This window comes from Chelmon rostratus, chromosome 2, assembly GCF_017976325.1.
Source record: "Chelmon rostratus isolate fCheRos1 chromosome 2, fCheRos1.pri, whole genome shotgun sequence".
NCBI lineage: Eukaryota > Metazoa > Chordata > Actinopteri > Chaetodontiformes > Chaetodontidae > Chelmon > Chelmon rostratus.
The window spans coordinates 10,554,489-10,581,446 of NC_055659.1; the positions used below are offsets into that span (position 1 = coordinate 10,554,489).

At 43.5% G+C, this 26,958-nt stretch overlaps 1 protein-coding gene across 1 annotated transcript in view; it reads left to right on the top strand.

The window, feature by feature from the left end:
- Window positions 1–20,210: 20,210 nt before the first annotated feature.
- The window catches only part of snta1 (syntrophin, alpha 1), a 32,251-nt gene continuing 25,503 nt past the window's right edge, over window positions 20,211–26,958 (top strand). The window contains exon 1 of the mRNA XM_041954022.1: window positions 20,211–20,494. Within this exon, the coding sequence (XP_041809956.1) occupies window positions 20,212–20,494 (283 nt within the window). The 5' untranslated portion in view covers window position 20,211. The remainder of the gene's footprint in view (window positions 20,495–26,958) is intronic.

Below are 26,958 nucleotides of genomic sequence, written 5' to 3' on the forward strand. Positions count from 1 at the left end.
CACCTATAAATTCTCAATAATGGCCAAAGAACACTGGTTTAGTGTGTCAGGGACCCTTATAACATTAAACAGACCCGGATGTTTCTCCTCTCTCCTTCTGGCGATCAGATAAAAATGAATTTTGGATAATTATTCATGTTTTTGCCATTTTTCCCACCAAGCCTTCTTTTTTTTTCCCCTGCTGACCATCTTACCAGCATGGCTCCCCTCCCTCTCCCGCCCCTCTTTCCCTCCATCGCATCGCTGTTCAGACTCCTGATGTTCGCTAATCTGATGCAGCCATAGATTTCCCTGTCCGATCACTCATGGCCACATTTTCCATTGCACATTTATCTAATGGGGACACGTCATTTTCCAGGTCCCATGTCTGTCTGGGGGACCATTTACTGTAAAAAAAACGAAACAAAACACAGTTAGAGATCATGTAAGATGCTTCTTGGTAGTAATCAAGGCTAAAGTGCGGGCTATTTTCTCTCTATCTGCAGTCTGATAAGTGATTGGTCATATAAACAAAAAACAGATTTTACTGTATGTATTGGTTCTGGACAGTGAAATTTAAAGAGTAATACTGGAGGATGGTGAGGGGAAGGATGAAATTCCCAGAACATCACCCTCCCACCCACGCACACACACACTTTTGCTTCTACTTCAACGATATCAAATACCAAAGAAACAGAACAAAACATGCTTAATTCTAATCTTCTTCTACCATCCACATAAAAGTATTTTAAATCCAGCATTGTTTACATGCATGTTTAGCAGTTGCCAATCTTCTTCTCTCCTGTCTTTGTTGGCATATTAAAATAAGATAAGATCAACTTTACTAATCCCCAGCTGGGGAAATTTGGTGTTACAGGCAGCATCAATAAAAATAGCAAATAGCAAATGCAATAGAAAATAAAAAATATATCACAAGGAAAAACACAAGAAAACACTAAAATAAGAAAAGCTGCCGTAACAAGCTGCCACTCGTGCGGCGCCATCTCAAACATTGCAGGAAATCTTGGCGTGTTACTGCCACCCGTTGATCAGAGGAATAGTGTGACACCATTGGTAAAGCTGCATATCATGCTGCCCGCATGTGTGCACGTGATAAACAAAATGGGGACCCACTCATCGACAAAACAGCTCTACAGCAATGCTCGAGGTCTAAAACCCCACAGCGAATCTTTAAATGGCGATTGGCAAACCACAAAATGGTCCTGGTAAGCAGTGTGGCTGAACGGATAAACCATTTCACAAACATGCCCGATGACACAGGCTTTGTTTTCAGGGCGAAACTTCTAATTCTGTGCCTCTTTCTGTTATCACTTAGTATGTGGTTCAAAACAGCCAGTTGGAGCTGCTGCGTTCAGATACCTGCGCTGAGAGCTTCAAAAAGTCTGATCTGCCTCAGTTAGCAAATTTTTGTAACACTGAATTAAACAACTTTTTATGGCCTTATAATTAACTGGCATTAAAATAAACACAGCTGGACACACTGCTATAGTTTAAAAGCATTTTCTTTCTACATTAGTAGGTTCGTGTTTCAATGCTAGGGTTAAGGGTGGGTTAGGGTCAGGGTTAGAGTCAGGGGGGTTAGGGGTTAGGTACAGTGAGTTGGGGTCGGTGTGAGTTGAAGCTTTAATAGAGCTTCTATCACTGTCTCCTTTGCTTTGTTTTCAAAACCTTCATTATTTAAACTGGGTAGCAGCTGTCTTATTCTCTCCGTCTTGGTGCCACCAATTGTACAAACTACATTAGAATCCTTGTATAAATGCCAGTAGAAGACAAGACCACTAGTCTTTATCTCAGGAAGTAGTCTGTGGGTTTTTCAGTCGTAGTTCTCTCCTCCTGCGTATTACTGTTTTCAAGTCCGGTTCACTGAAACATCAACAAGCTCTGAGCCAGCCACCTGCATACTGAGTCTTTCATTTAGTCTCTATGTATCAAATCTGATTTTTCTACAGTTGCAGGACCACAACAACCCGTGCACCTTGGAGAAGGCCAGACTCTGTTCTCCAAGACTGTCATGCCCGATGTAGATCCGGTCTCTGACACAGTCGGCGTCAGTCGGTGCTGATTTCGACCGTCTCCTAACTCTAGCAGCGGCATGCGTCACCGTCACTGACTAGAAAGATTGTGATTGGTTTAAAAAAGTACAAACAAGCCAGAGCTTTTTTTTTCCTTGTACGGCAGAAAGATAAAGGGTTCAGCCGGACCTTTCTCCAACACTGAGACATGGCTAAAATGAAGTGTGGAGATGAGCCTGGGTATGCGACACACTGTTGTATTTTCAGACGTATTCACATTTTAGGCCATTTCTGACAAGACGTCTGTTGCTGGTAATCTGGAATGGTCGACCACGAGGGAGGGAAAACTTTTGAATTATGCGCCTTCGTTTGGACGTGTTCTCAGTTCAGAAGTATATTTATTCCCTCAAGACTCATTCACGGCTCATCCAAAGGACATTAACAACAAATGGGTGGCTGGTTCGGGGGAGCCCCACAGTGCTCTGACACAAAACAACCACCGACTGGTACTTTACCCCCTCCTGACATCCCACTAGCCTTAACACGGCCCCCCCTCCACTCTTTCTCCACAGTCCACCGACCCGCCCTTGCCCTCCCTCTGTCCTTCCACTCCACGACTATTGTGCCCTCCTATTCAGGCATCCTCATATCACCCAAAACAAATGGGTCCCGTATTTTCCTCCCTGTCCTCCTCCTCCCCCTCCTTTCTCTTATTTTCTCTCTTTCTCTCTCTCTCCTCCACTCGGTGCCGATGAAAGGAAGGCATTGAGCCGGCAGTGGCATTCCAAAACCTCAGGCCTCGGCTCCAGTGTGTCTGGCTATTCAACACTGCTGGGAGCCATTAGTTTAAGTAAGGTCTGACCCGCCTACTCACCCACGGAAAACCCTCAGATCTCCTATTACACTCTGCACACAGAGGGGAGACACACGGCTGCTCTTTGGGTGCAACTAGTGTGTCTATGTGCGAAGACGGGACAGAGACAAATAGAGATGAGTAAATATAAGAAGTGCAGCATATGAGCGGGAGAGAGAAATGCATGCGCGAGTGTGTGTTTATGAGTGAGAGGGAAAGTGAGAGAGAGTGTGTGTGTGTTTGTCGGCAAAGAGAGAGACAGAATGAGAGAGCGGCTGCATGTGTGCTTAAAATTTATGAGCGGTGAGTCTCACGCTCACTTGGCTGCATCTTCCTAAAGTTTCCACACAGGGAGGCCAAGTGCGTAGCCAGACGCCAAACCCTTCTCACCAATAACTCCCCTTAAACGATATTCAACAACCACGCGCTTTTCGAAGTCCCTCCAGCCGCTCTCCGGTTTAACTTATGCACCAGAGAGGCTGTCGGGGATATCCATCTATGGCACTCGCGCTCAAATCCTTAAATGCCGCAATTTCGCTAATTAGAAAATGATACCACGGATCAGAACTTGCTCCGCGTTGCCAGCCTCACCCAATTGTCGGCACATAAACATGAATAGTTCTCATAAACAAGTCCATGTTTGAGGGAGGTTGTGAGTTGTGACTGTGTGTGTGTGCTCGGTCAGGCCCACACACAGATGTATACAGTGAGGAACCACGCACTGGACATTCCTCTCAGTACAACAGGCTTCATTTTAGTGACAGCGCTGTATATTGTTCATAGCCGGCCAGCAAGTTGTATGTTTCTTTCTTTACGTTCAAATTTGATGCTGCGACAGCGCTGGTTAGTTCGGGTCAGCGGAAGATCAGATTTTGGCTTAAAATACCCAATTTAGTTGCCACAAACACGGCTGGAAAATGTCCCGATGTCTCCTTAAAAACACAAACACACTCCTAACTGGCCAGTAGGGGCTGCAAGTGATCAATACGTGAGTTCAAATAAATATTGACAAGCCTCTCGTAAAGCTTAGGCTTTCGTCTTCTCCACACTTTTTGCCATTTTACGACATGCAAAAGGCATTTCGAGCACTGGCTAGGCTAAAAATAAGGCTTACCTCGTCTGTTGTGGGCCACATTTTGGCCTTCGTGCTCAAAAACATCTGCAGATGAATTCCATACCTGATATGTTGTGATCCGCTAAAGTTAGCCATGATGCGAAATGAATAAATCCCCATTTTTATTACTTTTGCCGTTGTCTCGACTGTAAGCCTTCTAATATTAATTAAGGTTTAAAACCAGATTTACATAAATTGTAGGTCTTTGTAGAAGATGTCACCTTATGAGAACAGACTAATGCCCTCTTGCTCACACTGTCAAAATAGCCATTAATACAACACGTTTTGCCCCAGTGTTCAGCTATTAAAAAGCTGAACATTCAAATTACTAATGAATTATTTTTAGTGTAAAAATTACCAGTTTCTTTTCTTGTTTTTAATGTGTCTTGCACTTAAGCACAGACGAGTCTAAGGGAAAAAATGTGCAACATTACTTGATCTTTGGCTTGCGTTTGGTTGCCCACTTGTAGATGATTGGCTGTCCCACTGATTGCCTTGCGAGCAGTGAATTAAGCCTTGGAAGAGAGGAGCCACAAGAGACATAACTAAACATGGATATCGCTTTCTGTGTTTAATGTTGCCACAATAAATGGACTCACATGTCAAGGTTACTGCGCCATCACGCTGAGCTGCTTCAAATATATGCACATTGCCCGCAGGGAAAGTTGTCTTTGCAGAAAGGCAGGCGATGACAACGCCACCTACGATCTAATGTTACTTTAATAGTGTGTATTTTTGCCTGTGTGTCTGTGTGCTTCCTGCTACCAGCAGTTGATTCTGTATAAACCTTCCGTCTCTCTTTTTCTCCCTCTGAGGCTGCAGGAGCAGCTGTGTTGTTCGCTTCCCCGGTGATAGCCCCACCTGTGATCTGCAGGTGGTTCATCTGGCAGCGGAGCCGGGAACACCTGGCCAGGCAGAGAGATAGAGCCTGCAGGCTTTACTCACGGTGAGTGTTTGTGTGTGCGTGTAATAGTTTGGGGGATTTCTGAAGGGCTCAATTAAAGTTGAGGGAAGATAACGGCTGTCTTTGCACACACACACACACACACATTCAGAGGCATGTGTTGGCATTTCCCAAGGTTAAGCCTTAGGGATGTTTGGGCTTGTCAATGTTGCAATCCAATACTCAATTTGTGTGTTTGTGTGTGTGTTTGTGTGTGTGTGATGCACAGCGGGTGTATTTTCAGTTTTACTTGTTTTAGTTCTTTTTCATTTCAAGACACAACAAATCAAACTAAAGCTCCCGCCTTCCAAGTTGTTCCTGCTTGGTGTTACTGACCAAATCGTACAAATATCTCCTAACAGAACAACAGGGGACTGTGGCAGCACCTGCTTTGTTGCTGCTTTGCAGACCCACCGCGGCTATGACATCTCGCTGCAGTGCTCTGCTAGGACAAACAGGCAGAGACAACAAGCAGAGACACCAGCCGAGGACAAGACACATAAACAACGGCACCCAGAACACATTCCACCCTGCGAGCAAGAGCAGGCCGAGTGCAATGCACGCTTGTGTGCGCGACGAAGAGAGCGGGTCCAGTTCTCTGACAGCACAGAGCCCAGCAGGAGTGAAATCAGAGAAGGGACAGATGAGGTGAACTTGACAAAAGTCATAAAACTCACAACTGACACGTGGAGAGAAGAGCTCGGGAGTGATATTGGCTCAGGCTAAGATCCTCTGTCACATTCACTGTATGTGTATGTGTGTGTATGTGTGTGTGTGTGTGTCTGACAAAGTGAGACTATAGGCCAAGGCCAAACATCATCTTCATCATTATCTGTCAGGATGTGAAGCAGTCATTATCTAGGTCAGAGACTTTGCTTGTTCACATAAGCGTGACATGTGTTTCAGCTTATAAGTGATCACTTTGGCAAAATAATCCCATAAAACATACATATTCCAATACACAGACGCCTTCCTGACAAAAGAAGAGGCCATATAAATATATATAATACTATATATAAATTGATACCATATGAAATGTTCTATAAAATACGGATATGGCAGGTGGAAAGAGGGAAAAAAAAGGGTAAAAAAAAAAGGGTGATATTGCCTATATCTTGTCAAACCGTGAACTGAGACTCTTCAATAAGAGCTTATACACAGTTGGATGTCGGCTTTCCTCTGGACCATGACAGGCCCAGATGCAGTTGGACTCTCTGCATGGTGGCCGCGACAGACGAGTGGGGACGGAGAGAGGGGTAAGGACAGATAAATGGAGACGGAAAAAAGGAACAGGGACAGAAAGATTGGGAGAGAACAAAGAGGGATGGACGGAGGGAGGCCGAACGTCAGACAGAAACAGGAGGTGAGAAAGAAGCGCTGGAGTAACCCTGGAAGGCGTGGAGAAAAGGGGGAACCAATGCTAACCCCTCTTTGTCTGAGCCAAGTGGGAAATGATGGAAGGAGGGTGGCGGGGGGGTGAAAGGCATGAGGAATGGGAACAGAGAGACAGGGGCATTAAAAAAAGCATAGTGCGGTGATAAGTTCCTTTCACTAGCTTTTTTTTTTTTTGCCTGACCACTCCGATTCACTCTGAAGTGACTGGGCCCTTTTGTTCCCAGCCAATGTCCCTCCACTTAAAGCAGAAGGCCGAATAAATGCCGACACACAATCCTGGGACCTGCGCTCCGCCGTCCTGATAAAGCAAGACATGATTTTTTTTTTTTCCCCCGTGATGATTTAAATGAAACACAGAAGATCGCACAAAAGGAGCCCTAATCCCTTTTGGTTGAATGTTTCAAAAGCCATATGACAAATATGCAAAACCACTCTCGAACCCAGCGAGCCGCCTTTTTGGAATAGTCAAATGTGTCAGAGCAATGTTTACGCTACCTTGTGACACCTGAATGCAGAGGTCGTGGCGGTGGCTGGCAGTATAACAAAATGACAGTGTTAACCGCGCTCAGGAGCCGAGCTGAGGGCTGTAATCAAGAGAAAAAAAAGCACGGAGCTGGGTTATCTTTCAGAGGCGGAGAAGTGATGTTTTGTCAGGGGGTGGGCGAGCGCGGACACTCTAATAGCCCCCGTCTCCTGTACGGCTGGGTATTTCTGAGGATTGTTATTGGCGGGTGATCCTCGGCGCAAGATCACATCTGGATCCTATCCTCCCGGCCGCTCCGTGCAGTGCCGCACAGCAACAAGAAACAGCTGTGCAAAACTGGCTTCAATTAGCCTCACATTCTCTCTGACAGTTAATCCCTTTCTACTCTGTTTTTTTTCCCCCTTTAACTGTTCGGTCACTCCTCTCCTTTCTTTTTTTTTTTTTTTTAAAGCTTTGCTTCGGGTTGCCACACTGTCTGAAGTAATAGACAGGGGGACACAGTGTGCTGAATTGGAAACAGACAACAGGACCGAAAGCTCAGAGGTCTCACGAAACACGGGACGTGACAAATCCTATCTGTGTGGAGAGGCCGGTGATGTTGTTTGGAGCGGTCTGGGATTTTATACAAGGGAGGGGACTTGATAATAAGATGCAGAGATGATATATTTTCATTTCCTGTCACTGGGTTGTAAACGCTCCGTTACAATTAGTGTTCATTTAAATCTTCAGTTTTCACAGCGTGCAAGCCTTAGTATACAATTAAATTCTGTTAAAATTGTCATTTGGCCACGTATTACCGCTCAAACAGAAGATGCCGGCTCCTTTGTTGTGGTTCGCACATGTGGAGCACCGGGCAACAAAGTGACCCCATAAATTCAGTGTTTAAACATCACTTTTCCCACTAAAACCACACTTAGCAAACACTTAAGTGTGATCCAGCAGTGCAGCGCACCGAATAAAATGCTGCCGCTCATGAGTCATTAATCAAACTCAGCTCACACCAGTTCAACTGCACACCATCTTGACTCAGCTAAACTGCACCGGGGAATCCAGCTCAGATTGGTCCTGTGACAGGAAATGGGAGCCAGATTTTAGGTAAGGGAGCCGATCTGATGGGCTTGATGAGCAAATCTGGAAGGTTCTGCAGTCATTGTAGCCCTGGGGCCTGAGTAAAATACTAACAGGTGGTAGTGCTGGTGGAAAAGACCCACGCAGAGACCAGAGGGAGTGAGAAGGATACTGGGCTCACAGCCTGACACACACAAACACAGACCAACAGCCAACCGCGTGCATGACACATAGCAACACGCAGCAACCAGCATTAACGGCACACAGAAAAACGACGAAAACACGCAAATCAACGCACACATTCAACATGCGTACCTGAAACTAGGCTCCTTCATGCACACAAACACATTCACACGCATGCACACAAACAGCCCACAAAGACAAGCAGGGGTGACTCAGAGAAGATCTGCAGGCACCTCTCTCTACCTCCAGCACAGGCAAATTCTCCCACATGGCAAAACACAAAGGGCCCACGTCTGGCAACGCTAGCAGCCCACTCAAGCCAAAACCAATTAGGCCTCTAATGCAAACCTGCAGAGCCCCTTTGTCGTTTATTTCCCCTTTTAATGTCAGAGGATTGGAATCTGACTCTATAACCTACCCCAAAGAAAAGAAAGAGAAAAGGCAAAAGGGAAAATTATCGGGGGTTCCAAATTATCCACATGTTTTCGAGTAGAGCTAATTGAATCAAGGGAGGATGGAAATGATTGACTGGTGTGAGCAATGTTTAGCCTACATGCTCTTTAACACATTTTCTCCCAGTGTACACACAGCATCCCTGCTTCTCAGAAGGCTATTTAGCTTTCCGCCTAACATCAAATTACTCCAGCTAAACAACAATTACGGTAAAAGAGAGGAATACACATATTTTATCTGTTTCGGATTTTCCAAAAAGCTTTCAAAGCCAGAATCCATCATGTTTATAGTTTTATATTACAGTGCACACTCTGCTGCTCCCTGGTGGTAACTGTAGCACCATCATCATCATCACCACCATCATCAGCATTACAGTCATGTCTTTGTCATGCAATTATTTGTTTCTGTGTGGTGAAAAGGGGACCAATGGGAGTCCCCGGGTGTGTCACGGTGAAACACAGGGGCCTGCAGTCATGCCCTCGGGCCCTGTTGACCCCACTTGCATTGCAGGACTGTACCGCTGACCCCTGATGTAAAGCAGGCAGGCAGAAACCACAGGCACAAGAGGAAAAACCTCCTCCTGGCATGAAGCAGCAGCTCCAGCCTGGTTTCACACCGCCTGGTGTTTTTGTCTTAAAAAGCTGTAAACTCCAGATGGTGGAAAGAGAGAGAGAGAGAGAGAAAAAAAAACTTTGCCTGGTGGATTAAGGGCTCCAAATCCTCCACTGAAAAGACACATAGACCCAAAGCTGCTATTCAATCAAATGGGAGCATAATAGCTGTCTTGTGGGGGCCATATAAGGGATAATGCATCCAATAGAGTATGTGTTATGCATAGTTTATTCTCACTCTTTAATGGATCCTAATGAGCGTAAGATCTCAGCAGACAAAGGGATGACTGGGTTTTTGTTTGGTCATTAGAATGATTTGATAGGATCTGAAGTAACACATTCAGAGGTGTGTTCTGAAGACTGCTCTGGGAGACGAATCAGAAAATAATAGAGCAGAGAAGTTTTTTGTTTGTTTTTTTTGTACACATTATGTAGCCTAGATAAAGCTTAATTTTGCTATGTTTTCATTAGGAGGCGAGGACAGCCCTTCAGCTCAGATACCGCTCCTTAATTATGCAAAACAGGAGAACGAGATCACTGACATGTGGCTTCATCTGTTAGGGCTCAGCTGCAGCAGAGCGTGCAGGTGCGAATATGCACACCTGTGGATAAATGGCAGGTAAAAGCAGCGCGAGCGCTGTGCTTCGTTTCACTCCGCGTGTCGAACATGAATCAAAGTATACTTACAGTTTAAAACACTCGGCATGCCGACCATGCTCCTCGTTTTCTGGAGTTTTTCGTGCCCTTGGCAGAACGATGGTCTCTTTAAAGTCCCTCAGTTTCTCTGCGACAGGGTGTCGACGGGATGGAGACACTTTTAAAAAAAACACTTAAGTGTTAAAACAGACACGAAACCTGCAGGAGGCGATCGATCCGGTTCAGGTCCACGCACCAGGTCCTTACTCTCCAGCGCAATGGAGACTATTGGTGTGGGCGGTTCTAATTGTTCCAGAGAGCCGATAACGCTCCGTTACAGCAGGGAGACGGTGTCTCAGTAATGATTAACTCCGAGCGGAAACAAGGGGACACCCGCTCGCGTAATCCTCACAGCGGACACACTTCCATTGCCCTGAGCAAAGTCGTTCATGACCTCGAGTTGTCGGTGCATTGATTTTGTTTTTCAGAGCCGAAATCTGTCGCCCGGAATGTCTCACAAATTGTCAGTGAAACAAGCGAGGATGGGGAGCGCGTGATGGAAGTAGAAATGATGGGTTGTGCTTCGTAATGTGTGGCTGCAAGGGATGAGTCAGCTGAACAATCTAAGCATGCTTAAAGTGGAAAAGAAAAAGTTGACTCTTCTTTGTGTCATTTGTTGAGCTTCGAGACTGAGCCACAACTCCAAAACCCGCACGGGCAGACTCTTCTGGACCCGCAGTCTCGCGCGTTATTCTTCTTCACAAGCATAATATTTGGATGTTGGCTGAGAGGGTTGTGTGTTACACCACCCCCCAGCACACACACAATCACATCCACCATCATCCTTGCCCCCCACCCCCTCCTCCCCTACAGCCACCCACATATGCCACACGCTCCTGTCCTCCCCCTCCCCTCCCCTCCCCCTCCAGCCCACCATCCTCCACTCCTGCCAGGCTGCCACCTGCTCTCTGCAGCATGCCGCACAGCTGCTCTGCTACAATAACAAATTAAGGTCCACCATGGCAGGCAGGAGTCATTACCTACAGCTCCTGCTAGGGATGAGCCAAGGAGCCATGAGCGACCAGCTCTGTGTGTGCGTGTGTGGGGGGGGGTTCCCCCCTTTTTGTGTAAAGCAAGGGGCCAAGGGCCACTAATTGTTGTGATGTGAAGCAGAGGATCAGGGGGTGCCACAGTTTGGGGACACAGAAGCCAAGAGTCACCGCTTGCTGTGTCACTGTCAGGAGCAAGTCACGTGCTGCTGACTGTGTGTTTTCATCAACAATGAAAGAAAGAGAAACGATGCACCAGATCCCGCCTTAAAAACGACTCATTTTTACTTCACAGAAATGCTTACTTTCACATTCAAGTATTGTTCTCCTAAAGGTGAATTATTGTGACAGTAGGTGACAATGTTAATTAGAATCCTGCAGTTTATTAACCTGCTTGCTTGTCAAGTGCAGTGAAAGCTTTAACTGAAATGTAAAACCTGTTAAACCACATTAGGAACAGAATAAGGAACATTTCACAGATGAGTTACAGAAGAAACAAATGTTAGAAACAGTTTGCTTTGGAGAGGATGAAGTGAGCTCAAAGTTGCCTGGTGCCATAGCTAAATTCTTGCCAGTGGCCGTCTGTCTTAATAAAAAGGGGAGAGTCTGTAGTTCGGCATATCAACCACCCACGTAGTCTCTGGCAGGTGCACACAGTAAATGCAAGAACACAAGACACAACTGTTACTGTGATGCCTTAAATAAAATGTAATGGCAGCTTCTTCTTCTTCTTCTTCTGTTACGTCAGGACACTTAATCAAGGTTTTAATGATTTATTGCATCAGTAGCTTGCATTTTATTTTGTGGCTCAGCTTGTGATCGTGGAACAAATGTGTGCAAGAATGTGAAAGGCCTTATAGGATGCAAAACAGTAACATGAACGCAACTTGCACACGTTTAATGCAAGAGAAGGCTATAGAAGTAAGGGGCTGTAGGGAAGGTAATAGGAGGCTTGCAGCAAAGATTCAGCATATCAGTATTGGTTGCTCAGTTGTTTGACTTAAATTGTAATGTAATGTATGGAATAATCGACTTTAAAATTACTTCTGTGCATACATGAACTACCACTCATTTCTTATGCATCCAATTTCTGCACATCATCATCTTTTATTATTTCAACATTTAAATCATTAATCAGCCTAATTTAAATTGACATTTGTAGTACGTATTCAGTGATTTACTCATATAATGAATCAATCCAGACTAAAACCTTTGATTGTGACAACAATGCCCAATCTCGCTCATCTTGTCAACTAGCTCTGTGGCAGGTTAACAAAGAGATGACTAGTCAGTTAGCAGGAGGCTGAAGTCAAAGAAGAAACAGGCTCAGACGGCGGTGGGATTTGCCGTGGTCATTATGGTCGCTCTGTGTGACAGCTGGCTGTTGCCCCCCTTGATCGCCTTTCAGCGTCTTTGTCACAGCCCCTTTAATCACACCAACAGGACTCTTACACAGCGAATCAGCTGACCTGACCTACTGACTGACTGTCTGAACGTACTGAGCGTTAGCAAAGTTTTTACAAGATCCAACACTCTCCTCCAATTAAACTACTAGCTGGTAAACACAGTGTAGCATTTAGCAGCGTAAGAGCCAGATATTTCCCTCAGGAGTTAATGAAGCCCAAAAACACATTAAAAAAAGTGAATATCGGAGGAACGCAACTTGAAATGAATGCTACTCCAAATCTGCTGGATGTTTAAATAGTCAACAGTTTGCTTCCGAGTTTGCCACATCAACTTAGGAAGAGATTATATGTCAGTTTTATATTCACAAAACTAATGCGGCCAAAAACATCTGTTAATGCAGGTTTAAAAAGTGCAAAATTTCTGTCCAAAATCAGTCTGTTTCAATGGCCACGACCAGTGACTCCGCTTGTGGAAGCTAACTGTGTAGTGCTTTCACATGGAGTTCAACTTTAATGGCTAATTGCAAACCGTCTTGAAAGAGTTCAACTTTGTCCAAAATGGAGGCAGCAATAATATTAGCTGTGCCGCACAACCAGCTGACAGTCTACTCCACCGAGCTTCAAGCGCCACCTACTTTGACAGGATGCACAAAAGGATTTTTGCTGCGTTATTTTCTGATGTGACCGGACACCAGTTATATAGGAAAGAAGACATTTCTGATTGTCATTGCGAGCAAGATCATCAGCACGGAACTGTCCTGTGTTTCTCTTCTCTGCATACAATCTGTGTTTTGTTTTGGGTTTTTTTTTGCTGTGGACAACCTGCAGGACTTTGTCCCATCCTGACTCCACACGCGTACTCCTCGGCCTCAAGAGGAACCGGCTGCCCCTCCTCTCTGCTCCGAGTTAAGTAATCGCTGCCTCGGAGTGATCCAACGGCGCCAACAGCACCGTGAAACGGTGCCATGGATATATAAGCCCACGCATTTACCCTCTGAATCTCACTTACCCTCTCCACTGTACAGTGGTTGACCTGACACACTGTTAATCCCCATGAGGGAATGTTTTCCCCAATTATTTGCTCCTTCACTTCACTGTACTGAGTCCATAGGGGGCAAGTCATTAGCTAGGGCTGTTTACCCTACTTTCTCAGCAGTCGTGCCATCTGTGTGAGCTCTGTAGGTTGCATAAGGCCTGGCAGATATGACACCTCCACAAAACCTGTTCCCTGTTATCCATTGTTTCAGTCTGCTCCTTCCAATTTTATCTTTTCTCTCTCCCGTGCCTTCCTTCTTACTCCCTATGTTTGGCTTTTCATGATTTCACCCTCTTCATCGGCGATCGTGTCATGATTTATTTCTCCTCACCTATTGTGCATCGCCCTCATCCTCCATTACGTACATCTCCCCTCTCCTCCTGTCATCCCCAACAGCTGACAGGCCAGACCCTGCCTGGTGGTGACACTTCACCCGCGCCGACCCACGCCGACCCGAGCCAGATCGCTTGTCCATGTGGGAGCCGGAGCCAGGGCCAAGGCCAGGGTTTCTGCTGTGGGGGGTGCTGAGGCCAGCAAGATGGCCCTAGTCATCATAATCATTCATTGCCTGCTGGTCCTTCTGTCCTCATCCTCCTCCCACTCCTCCTGCTTTTTTGTCCTCCTCATGTCAGGGCCACACGGCACGCGTATCAGCTGAGCCCAGGATGGTCGGAGTCAACGGGGTCAGGTGGCAGACGCCTGGTTAACTCTCCTGAGGCTGCAAAAGTGTTTGCGTCGGCTCATGCAGCTGAAATGCACCGACAGACACGCATGCATTCTCACAGACACACACTCACAGAACTCACTGCGCCAAATAAGATGGAGTGTGCAGACTCTAAATTGTCAGGAGGTTTGATGAGGTTGATGGGACATTCAGTCTGTCAGACTAACAGATAGATCGGCATTAAGAAGGAGGAGGGGGGAGATTATAAACACACGACCAGATGGAGAGAGAGATAGCCCTATTATGTAGATCCTGTCTCCTCTCCTATGCTTGGATCCCTCATGCATATATACCTTTACATTATTCAGTAGGTTATAATGAGAGTAACTGAAAGTGGTGGGGGTTAAAAAATGGTCGCTGGTCGGTTTAGACGGCAGAAGGTGGGCCACAGGTGTACAAGCTTGAGACTTATTCTTCTGTTTGACCTCTCATTATCACCCCCAAGTTCTCATTCATTATAATCCTATGTCCTCGGGTGTTTAGGGAGCAGCGTGGTTTGTCTGTCTACCGCAGTCTGCTCGCTGCACAGTCTGTCATTCATATTTTGAGAATAAATTATTCCATATTTTTTAAATCCATGATTGTTTGCTCATCTGGTTGCCTGTTTCGCGGCCTATCCATCTGTGCTTCTGTCTTTTGCCGCCTTTCCGATCTCCTCCTCCGCTCTCTGCTCATTCTGACCACACTTCCGCGGAGTTTTCTACTGCCTTGACAGGTGCTTATCAATAACATGAGCGGCAGCTGCTCATCACTCGTCCGATCATCGCGTTTGATTGAGATCTTTCCAAAAGCCGTCTGTCACATCTGCACATCTCTCATCCCCCTCTCAACCTATTTATCTTTTTGTGTGTGATCAGTTATCTTTCTATCCACCAGCCTGTCCTGGATGGCCTGGCTAGGGGGGTCTGGTCTGTTGTTGCAGAGGAACAGGTGGGGCAGGCTAACAGTCAGCGCAGGCTTGAATCACACACACACACACACACACACACACACACACACACACACACACACACACGCAAGCTGCAGGGAGGCAGGCAGTCAGCCGCTCAGACACTGGCCCATATGGTAGACCTCTGGAGCTGTTGCCCTTTGCAGAGGAGGGGAGGGATAGACGGAGGGATGCAGAGATGGTTGGAGAATGGCAGGAGCAGGAGGGGGCAGAGGGAAGCGGGGGGAGGTTGAAATTAATCAGCAGGCCACCCCAACTGTCCACTGTCCTTAAGGGAGTTGAGACATGCATATATGTGGCTGATTGAATCGGGGTTGTGGGGATGGCAAGTGGGGGGTGGGGGGGTTGTAGTGTGCTCTTGTAGTGTTGTTGTTGTGTTTTTTTTTTACTTGATTTTATTTATTTATCAGAAATACAAATGTTATGTTGCTTTAACATTTTCAACTTTTGAACATCAATGACATCACCCTGAGCACATCCCGAAACCGTAAATATGCACACAAATAAATTTGAAAAGATAATAATTTCAAAAATGGTAAAATAAAAATGGTCATAAATGTATCCATTATACGTAATGAAAAATGTTTTCTATGTGAAAATGTTATTTTTCTAAACCTTTTCTTATCCTTCACATATGTTGTCTGTATTTCGTAATATTTTATGTCAGTTTTCACTTAATTCAATCACAGGGTTTTGCAGTGGTGGAAGGATTCAAATCTCAAGTGCAGTACAGTATAGTACCCACTGTAAAATACTCTGTAAAAGTAAAATCCTGCATTCAAAATCTCACTATAGTTAGAGCATTAGTTTTAAAAGCACTTGCAACAAAATGCACTTAAAGTATCAAAAGTAATAGTACTTGTTATATATTTCAGAATATTTCATCATTATAAATCTTTGATGCATTAACACGTAAGCATGATGTTAATGTTGTTGCTGGTCGAGGTGGAAATAATTTCAAATACTTCATATACTGATGGGCAGTTAAATACATAACAATGCCTCATTTCATAAGATGATCATCATTGTTTTCTATGCAAAATCTTAACGTGTAAAGTAAAATAAATAAATGCAGTTAATAAATATAAATTAAAGTAATAGTAAAAAAAAGTAAAAAGTAAAGCAACAGAAAATTGAAATATTTAATTTCAGTACCTCAAGATTACACTCTACTAGTAAAAGTTACTTTCCACTATTGATTTTTGCATACAGAGCACCATGTAACTCCACACTACTGCTAAATTTGGTAACAAATTGCAGATATATTGTGCAATAGGCTAGTAATGCAAATCATAAACACTTGGACTGGCTGTGTTTCATTCTTTTGTTGTTGTTGTTGTTTTGGCTTTGCAACCCCACAGCGAAATTGGATCTGACCTGAAACAATGGCTGTGAGCTCTGATGTTAGCTTTAGTACAATTTGAGGGTGTTGATATAAGTAAGTATAGTAAGTTCACTAGGGGACAATGTGTATTAAGGGCTATGAGTCCCGCAGTAAACACACCCTCAAAGTTAAAAAATCAGCACTTTAACCTCATTTGTTGTTTAATCTCAAGTCAAATGTGCTGGACTAGAGCCAAAACAACAGGGAATGTGTCGCTATCCAAATACTTATGAAGGGCACCACATATGTTTCCATATGATAAGCAACTTTTCAGGACCAAACACAACCACATCAATCCAAAACTACAAATGTGCTTTCTATGAGAGGACGTGAATCCTTTTGTGTGTGAGACATCCTTACAAATCCTGTTGTTCCATTCAGTGAAGCTTTGAAAAAAATATGAAGGCCTGCTACTGTGAGAGACAGGCTGGCCACCTGCCATTCGCATCACAAAGGAATAGACTGACAGATGTATAGACAAGAGGTCAGATGGTCAAACACTGTGTTATAATGCTAAACATCATTAGGTGGATGCACTGCTTAAGTCAAGCACTGTCGCTGAAGCCCCCATTTATTGTTGCCGAGCTGTTTATAGTACATCTGAGGGTTTTTGTCCGAGCAATGAATTGTACAACAGTAGTGAAAGTTTATGGGTTGACAGGGAGACATGTCAAAAACGTATAATGTGTAGATACTGTAAATCAATCAATTTTTAAAAATCTATTAGTAAATACAAATATATAATTTGTCAGATTATATCTTACAATAAATTACATATTATACCTTAATTTGGAAAAACAGAAAACAGCCATTGCTCTCAGTGAAGCTGACCGCCAGACAGTGGTGATCACATTTATATCAAACTAAGTATGAATATCTATTAACTTATTCCTTAACTTACGCCTAATGTTAACTGGTAGTTAATTGTTGGATGGTTTGGTAATTAGTGCCTTCTGTTGACACCTGGACCCCAGATTATAAATCTAATCTCTGTTCTTCCTTCTCTGTGTACAGGCACCCTCTCTGGTGATATGGAGCATGCATACGCCATTGTTACCCTCCATGCCCACATTACTAATACCCTAAATTACTAATACTACTGACATTACACATGCTTTGTGATCTTTGCTACTTTTGTTAAATTAACAGTCGGACCTGGTGTGTCTCTCATGTTTGTCATAGTCCAAGAGCCACACTGTGACAACGATATATTACACAGACGAATAAAACTCACTGCTCTTACTGGTAAAAACAATAACTGTCGTGGCTTGAGCGGTTGCAGGTAGATGTCATCTGTCCATTTTCAATGTAAAAACATTTTGCTCCTTGAGTAAGAACATTTTCATTAAAGTTTTCAAAATAAAGATTTCTTTAAAACCTATTTTTTAAAGGTGCATTTAATCCTGGGACAGATTGTGGTGGTGTAATGCTAGTTGAGGACATTTGTCTTGTCTTTTTTTTTTTTTAAACTTGTGATCAAGAGTTAATGTATGAGGTATGTGACGTATATTTTTAGCAATCTGTGGGGAGGAAACATGCGCCTTAACAAGGTCAAATGGATTAAATCAGTAGGCCTGGTTTTAAAGCAGAAGAGACAAATGATGTCCAGCAAAAAGTCAGAAATTTTGCCATTGAACTGGTTTTATGTCTTCTGTTGTTTCTTTGTTGCAATTAAAGTGAACCACAGAATAATTTAGGAAGTCTGAAAGTCTTATCCCTTGTCAAATATCTGTGTCACATTGAAAAAGACGCCCTTGTTTAGCAAGCTATTTAGATTTCTCCGTGTTGAAGTAATGGAGCAATTTAGTCACTAGGGGGAGACAGAGGATTGCGTACCAACCTTTACAGAGCCTGTGTTGAACAGAACATGCACTTTATAGTCTGGGCATTATGTTCAATGAATGTATGCAGTCAAATTACAGGAAATAAAACTGCAGCTGTATATATATATATCAAAGCAAACATTATCCACTTATTAAATAATGCAGCAGTTTAGGTAATGGTTGACTATCTGTTCAGCTGTTTTTGTTAGAAGGAGTTTCGGTTAACGCAGCATCTTTAAACCATCTGTATGGGTTGAGAGCAATTTTCAGTCAATGTTCCAAACTTGTTTTCATTAAGGGAGCAATTGCCTTTCACCAACCCACCCACAAGAGTGTTTTCTAAAATTGGTTGCTGGAACTTGTTTGCTGTTTCACCTGTTGTGAAGCAGATGCAACACAGGCTGCCACACACACACACACACAGCTGAAGGGCTGGCAGATTACTTGCAGATGCAGTAGAGCATTGGAAATGTGGACTGCTCCATCAGCTTGTTTCAGTGACTCATGCATGTTCTTAATGTCTACTCTGCGCAATTAAGTGCACCTCTGCTGAGTCACCAAGTCAGTGCAGTATTTATCCATGTTGAGTTGGAGTCATAGGAGCTTACTACAAATAAGTTTCAGACATTTATCAGGCAGTAATTTCAGTGTTTTCCATACTATCTGAAACACTGATTATTGAAAGGAAAACTAGAAGGTTACACCTAGAGGTTTGCACTGTTATTTGTGCATGTTTGGGGTAGAATTATTGCAAACGAACTTGTGGATTGAAAATAAATAAAATTGCTTGATAGATCCGACTGATAGGATATAAGTCAGAAAATAAAAGAATTGGTTCAAATAGGAAGATATTCAAAATGCAATCTTGTAGTCTGAAGATATTGGAGAATAATCAGAATTGAGGCAGATAGAAACGGAAAAACTGAGATTCCGCTGGTTGACACAATTCTTTACCGTATGCCATACGATGCTCTGCATTATGGGTACATTTGTCTCTGGAATGGGTCGCTCCGCTGTGAATCAGATTGCTGACCTAAAAGTGATGCTTTGCTCTAGCCATCACAAGAACAGTAAACTTATATAATAACATATATATGTCCGTGTGTGTGTGTGTGTGTGTGTGTCTGTGTGTGTCTTGAAGTCTTTCTCTCCACTGTTATGGAATTCCCATTCGGCACATCAGGTCCGTTGCTTTTGGTGTGTGGCCAGTACTGATTCAGCTTTTGTCAGTGCTCATATGCCGTACTGCCAGCTCATTTGGTGCCTGCTGCAGGGAAGCGTTGGGGCTGACCACCCTTTAGAGAACCCCATGCCCATCCTGTGTCCACCTTTTATAAAGATTTTGCTGGGTATTGATTGGAGGGTTCATTTTCCACAACGAGTTTAACTAAGGAGAAGTTGTTACACGCAGCCCAGAACTAGCACGGTATCTTTTTTCTTTCTTTTTTCTGCTTTAGGTTGAGAGATTGATGGAGGAACATGGATGAATTGGGTTGCTTTCCTCCCTTGTTAACATCACATCCACTGTAAGCATGTTTTCTGTCAGCAGAGTTCAAACTGAAGACGAGCTGAGGATTTCATGCCTGATATAAACTCTGCCCACTGGAGAGGCAAAGCAGCAACTGGCCTGGGAAGCACTATTGATTTTATTTTCTTCATGACAGAACGTCTGTGTATATCAGTGCAGTGATTTTGTGTTTGTTGGGCACATTGCAAATTAGATCTGTGATCTAAGCCGGTGGTTCAATGTGCTTGAAATAAATAAATAAAGGAATGAATCAAAACTTAATTATGTGTAACTCAACTGCGCAGAGTTCATTAATGGGGGGGGGGGACTCAAACACAAGCTCTTTGAACTTTGAGCGCGTGTGTCAACACCGTTGCTAATCGTATCACCCTCAATTAACTTTACTTCTCACCACTGGATAAACCTCTTTGGACGGGGACAAAGTCGGGGGGAGAGAAGGAACAGCGTGTATGAGAGTGTGTGTGTGAGTGTGTGTGTTTGCCCCCTACCCGATCCCTCCACCCCCTGTCTCTTTACAGGACTGCCAGCCCGTCTAGAGTTATTCCAGGAATGCGTTGAACATGGCTGCCGCGATGAAGGCGCAGAAAACGGGACTGCTGGAACTTCGAGTGACCGTGGACCGCTGGATCCGGGTGTTGGCCACACTCACCGAGGACACGCTCACAGTAAACCCCGGGGAGGGCGCCGAGGAGCCCGGGAAGCCCAACCCGAGTCCCGCCGGTGCTATCAACGGAGACCCCCCGAACCTTAGCTCGTCCCCGGTCCCGGAAACCATCACCAACGTGAAGCGCACCGTGCGAGTTACCAAGCAAGATGTTGGTGGACTCGGGATCAGTATCAAAGGTAGGACAGCTTGAACAAGTAATATCGAAACGGATAACTTCATAATCCGCGAGTCGGTGTCAGTTTACACAAGTTTTGGCTAGTTTCTTGTCAACGACGGCGACTTCTCTGTTAACTTGACTTAGCTAACTTCAAACTGACCGTTAAACCCCACAAACGTGCGATAAGTTCCCCTCGTCCACGACGTTTTGTCAAGACAATTTCTTGTTAGTATTTTAACTCACACTTACTACATTCAGGGCTGTTGTTAGCGCAGACAAAAACTGACAGCTGTGCGTATCTCAAGCTGTGCTTCACCTCAACGGGGAACCATTTCAGAGCCCCGGAGTCACCGGAGATGGCAATTAACTGGTCGTGTAAGGCTATGCTAACGTTAGGTCCTAATAAACGGTTGACTCCAACCAGTTAGCCTGGTTAATTTGAGAAAAGGAGGAATGTGACGCTGTTTGTTTTGGGCTACGAAAAATTTATTCTTTTTCCGTGATACATTAGTAAAATCAGATGCTTCTTTCCTAAAACACATGTAAACAAGTAGCTTAAAGACCAACGTTTTTGAGTTAATTGTGTGTCCACTAGATTCACCAAAGCCAGATATGATATGTATGCTAATGTTAAAACGAGGCGCACCTACTTACTACATGTTATAAACCAAGACACACAAAAACATATCAACCATTAGCAACTATGTGCATTTGTTTTGTGTTATAAAACTTTAAATGTTTTATCCCTGTTTTAACAGTGTTTAACAGTGGCGCTTACACGAGCAATATAAAGAACTGTGTCACTGAAAGGTATGGCTGTGAGGACTCATTAAGTACTATATAGGTGAAAATGGGTGACAGAAGCAAGAGTAAATCCATCACTGTTTTGGTTGGCCAAAAGATCTTTTTTCTGATGAACTGTTGTCTTTGAGTGAGCACAGATGAGCAGCTGCCATGCATATATATATACCCCACTGCTGCTGCATCATAGCTACACCATCATTTCGGCCATAACCTCTCATTGGGGAAAGGTTGTGACCTCTCCATATCTGATGAGCCAGGCTTACATACCTGCGCTGTGAACAGTGCAGCGGCTGATAAAAGCCTTTTCCTTGTCCTGTTTCCTTAACCTGCAGCAACAGGCTACTATCTCAGTGGCGATCTCTCTCTCTCTCTCTTTTTCAACACAACCCTGGAGGCGGGTGGCCGCCTAGACTGATTCGGATTCTGCTTGAGGTTTCTGTGTGTTAAAAGGGAGTTTTTCCTTTCCACTGTCAACAAGCGCTTGCTCATGATGGGAATTGTTGGGTCTTTGTACATAAAATTATAAAGAGGATGGTCTGAACTTGGTCTGTATGAAAAGTGGCCTGAGATAACTTCTGTTATGATTTGCTGCCATATCATGTAAATAAAATTGCCTTGACTTGATCTCAAAGTGAAGAAGACTGAGAGGATTGAGCATTTGGATGCTGTACAAATACAAAAGGACAGTGCAGTGGTAACTTATTCCTTGAAGGTGACCAACAGTGTTTTATAATTTTGTTTAGCACATATTTGGTAGGCTGTTTGAACAAGATAGATTCAAGCCGTCAGAATGCCTTTATTCCATTTACACTGCTTGCTCGCTCCTTGATGCCTTTTGCATGTTTATATTACTATTGCAATTTAGTTACCAATTTCATGGTCGGTTTAATCTTTCGGTGGCCCACATTAGGGTTCTATCCCCTTGGCTTAAACTAGACTCGATTGGTTTTATGATGAAGTTGTGTTTGTCTGTGCTACTTACCTTGTGGTGTGATTCATGCGCTGTCACAACAGAAATAGTGAATAACGGACCTGCATTCTGATATGTATGTGCATTGTGCCTGAACTTGCATGCATGTAAGCCTCCCCTTCTTGACAGGTCTGAGGTGTACGTGTATTGACAGGTTATCACTTAGGCATTGGCTGATGAACAGGGAAGATTTGATGGACAGCTGTGGACTTGCACCATTGTCATGTCACAAAAATGGTTCATCATTGTGGCTGCTGGTGAAATGCTAATTTTACTTCCCCCACGGCTGCCAACAACAACAACAACAACAAAGTCAGCCCCTAATGACATAAATGTTATGTCCATCTCTGTGGAAATGGGTGGCTTTGAAAATCAGACAACGTGTTATTAAAGCAAAATCATAGCTGGCACCCTGGTGGCTTGTCACTGTTGTGATGCTGGTGGTTCAAAGGCGGCGATGAAGAGAGGGAGGAAGAAGGGTGTAGCAGAGGGATAGAAAGAGAAAGGCAAAGGCACAAAGAGCAAGCCATAGATGAAACGGGACATGGAACAAGTCGAAGAGGGCAAATGAGTAGAAAGGATAAAAGAATCAAAGAAAGAAAGAGTGAAAAACAGTAAAGTGTCAAAAAGAGACAGGGTGAACCAACTAAAAGAACAGGGCAAAAGTTGTTGTGGGCTAGCTGACACAACGTTGTGAACAGCTGAGAAGAGCAGCCCACAGCAAGCAGTTGTCATTGACCAAAGATGAAAACTATGTGGCTAGGACTTGAGTACTCCACTAGTGTTAATTTTAGGGAGCCCACCCCAGCTTGCAGGGAAGCATGGAGGCAGTCAACCTTTACTCTCACATGTCTAAATTTAAGAAGAGAGTCTAGGGAGCAAGGCTCCAGGTTTCTTGACAGGCCCGCTGGTCAGAGTGAAGAAGAGTGTGCGCCCGCTAACACTGTTTCTGAGCTTCCTGGGTTTTACCACAATGAAAGTCGCACCGACTGTCAGTTTGATATCAAGCAGTTGGTGAACAATATCACAAACACATTATTAGGATTTAATAGCCTCCCTGACATAGCTCTACAGTTATCCCACTGTGTTTAACCCACTTAGTTGAGACCTTGTGCTAGTTAAAATCAATGCAAGATTTTTAGGGCAAGTATTATGAAATCATGTTTTGATGCCTCAAACTCTTTGTCACAGACCACCTCAGATGTGCACACAGACAATATTTTTGTCAGTTAAAAAGGCTCAGGTGCAGTGTTATGTAACTGATCTATTATTAAAAATGTATTCTCCCCTTATGTGGCTCATCGGGAATATGTAACGACATTATTTTGAAGTTTTGTGTTAAATCTTTGTTTCTGTTGTTTGTTCCAGTGTAAATTAGCACTGCATGCAATTCAGCCGGTGCAGTGTGATGAAGTGCAGTGCTGACCATACTGAATTCTCTGAAAGGAGCATTATCACAACAAACACATTGTTAGCACAAAATTACCTAATTAGGTACATGTCAGCGTTGTAGAAACCAGTACCATTCATTTACCTGCTGTGGGTAGCTCCGGTGGCTCCACTCCACCTCTACCTCCACCACCACCACCACCCTCCTGTCAACTGAGTGACAGGCTGCCAGCTGGAGGGTGCTGAACTGTGTTTGACATGAAAAGTTGGAGGAAGAAAGGAAGGCAGAGGAAGGGAATATGGGAGGATTAAGGCTTGTGTAGGAGTGGCAGACACATTGATGGTATTTTTCTGACAATTTGTTAACCCTTTTCAACCATCACTTTTGTCTCCTTATCAATTCAGATATCCACTATGTATATGTACCTTCATCATGCTGCTGCAAATACTGAGTCATTTTGACACCACAGTCATCCTCTCGCCACTTTGACACAGATGTCACTATCATCCTCCTGCTGACTCAAATGACCACGTTGTCTTTTTCCTACTTGTCCAACCATTTACTTCAAATAGTTCCTTGACATACATTTCCACCATTTGGGAGCACTAGCACCACAGTTGGTAGAGTGGGAACGTGGTGTAGGGAGGACTGTTAGTATGGGCTTGGTACATGAGATATTAGGCCATTAGTTTTATTGAAGATGAAATGTCACTGACCATTTTCTGCACTGGCAATCGTTTTTTAAGTCAAGGCCTTACATTTGTCCTGCATTAGTGAGATTTCATTCAGTCAGTTTTGTGATTGTGTCAGTAGTAATGTGGTATGTACGGTAAGTATGTATTCTAGTTTTTGCATCTTTAAAATTTGAAATGGTTTAATCTTCAGTTTAGTGCACACCAGGGTATAATTGTTCCCTTTTTTACCATCAATTTTCTAAATACTTAAAGCCAATTGGAGCTTTCCTGCCCACTAGACCCAATAGTCAATAGTTGCTGGATGTCTCATGTTATAGCTTTAAACCCTTCATTTTGGGCAATACAGATAATAAATCTGCACTTTGCCTATTGTTATTAGTTCTCTTCATGCAATGGAGATTACTAAGCAATGTGCTGTTCACTACAGTTTATATGCTGGTGCAGATTGGGGGCAAAGGTAACCTGAAGGTTAGAGAAGCAACTTGTGACTGGAAGGTATTCATATTTAATCCTCAAACCAGCTGGGAAAGTTCGGATGGGAGCAGTGAGCATGACACTGGCCTCACAGGGCAGCAGACCATTTAACTTGACATAATATTTTTCCATTTCCATTTTATTGTTCTATTAATTATGTTAGATACTGAACAGCGATTTTCTAATGAGTGCAGCCATTTTTCAGCATGACTGTAAACTGTTTAAAATCGGATTCATTTGTAGTCATTTTTTTCCTCATCTCAAACTTGCAACACTAAGTATGACAGTGGCAGCTCTTCTTTTGCAGTGTGGTCATGTCTGTTTCCTGTGCTGACCTACTGGTAGCTGAATAGGTCCAGAAAGCTTCTCAAGTTTGTGTGGCATTGTAATCATTGCACATGTCCCTGCATAATCCACTGTGTCCTTGTGATTGTGAATGTTACTGTTCCTATAGGTGCTCCTTCACGTCTTCAGTGTGTGGCCAGTTCAGCAAATTTCATTTTCCACACAGCTATTTACAATATCCTTCAAATAGATGTGACATTCCTGTCAAGTCTCATCTATGCAAAATGTGCAATTCACTACTGTTGGGGGAAAAAAAACATTTGCTCGTTCTTGCTTGTTCTTATCAGGATTTTTGGATTGCATCCAAACGACCAAGTGAGTATCAGAGAGCAACGTTCAGACCAACAGTTCTTCAAAGCAATATAGTTCCACACATACTCCCACTTCTACCTACAGAGCCAAATAGTTTGCCTCTCTTTACAAACCCAACAGTCTCCCTTTGTTACAAAGAAATGGATAAGAGGTCATTTTTTGGAAATGCTTTCTACAAGGGAACACAAGGCTGTTAAAAAGCTGTATTTGCTCTGCACATTTCATATATAGGGTAAAATGCTTTACCTAAAATATAACTTATCTCAGATCTGAAAAAAAGCCTCAAACATAAATTAAAAATCGTGGCAAACAGATATTATTTTAGCTTTGGTCTACAAGAAGTGAAGCAGAATATATATATATATATATATAATATGGTATTCAGTAACTTGAGCCCCTGAATGAGAATTGTTGGTAGCCTCTGTCTGCGATGTCAGCCATGTTGAAGTATACTCACTGAGACAACTGGTTATGCCTAAGAATATAAAAAGCAATAGTTCATAGTATTGGTTAGGGGTATTGCAGCTAACACAGTGTTCATATCTTTTTGGTCCATCTGCACATTCATCCATGCATGTCTTTCTAGAGTCTAACAGTGTCAGGGACTGGCTAAACCAGTATATGATGTCTCTCCTGTCCCCCCTCTGTTTAGCAGCATTCAGTGTAAAGGTTAACTTCTGACATGCTCAGGTCTCTCCAGGGTGCTTAACACTTGTGCAAAATTGCTCTTTCTTTTAGTTTTGTTCTTCTCTGACAGTCTCAGCTCCACTTAAGTGTCCGATTCCAGTGCATTTCAATATTCAAAACAGATTATTTGAAATTCTGATGACATATATGGATGATAACAGCCAACAACCAGCACAATTGTAGGTTCTCCTTCACCTCATCTGCACTTTAAAGTTTCTATCAACACATGCTCAGACTCAGACATAGTAAATACAGGGCATCACCTCGCTGCTAATACTCAGTCATGCAGTAAGCAACTATCTGAAGCCACGGAGCGGTCAAGTAGCTGCTAAATCCCTCTTTCTCAAACTTGAACAGGACAGTAATTGACGTGGATAGCAGGAGTGTGTCAGCTCAATCCTGGTGTTTTGTTTTATTAAGAGCACTGGGCTGTGGCCCCCAAAGGAGGATACATGAGTTAAATGGAATCACCCAGAGAAAGCAACCTGTGGAACATGTATTTAAAGTTAATTAAATGTAATCCTCTTTGAGATAATTTCTCACTAGCCTGAAGGCCGTAGTCCAACTGCCTGCTTACATTGATGACAATATTTCTCATGAAGAGTGGAAGCCCACAGCAAGAGGCAGATCAATCAGCTTACTAGCTGACCTTCATTTAACGACAGAGAGGAAGGGAGGGAGAGGAGTAGATAGAAAACTGCAGAAGTTAGTACAGGAGGGTAATCATTGCTGTCTGTGTTTGTCCTCGTGTGCCCTGTGCAGTTCAGCTCAGTTTAAGTGCTCAAATATGAGGATTGCAGTGGTTG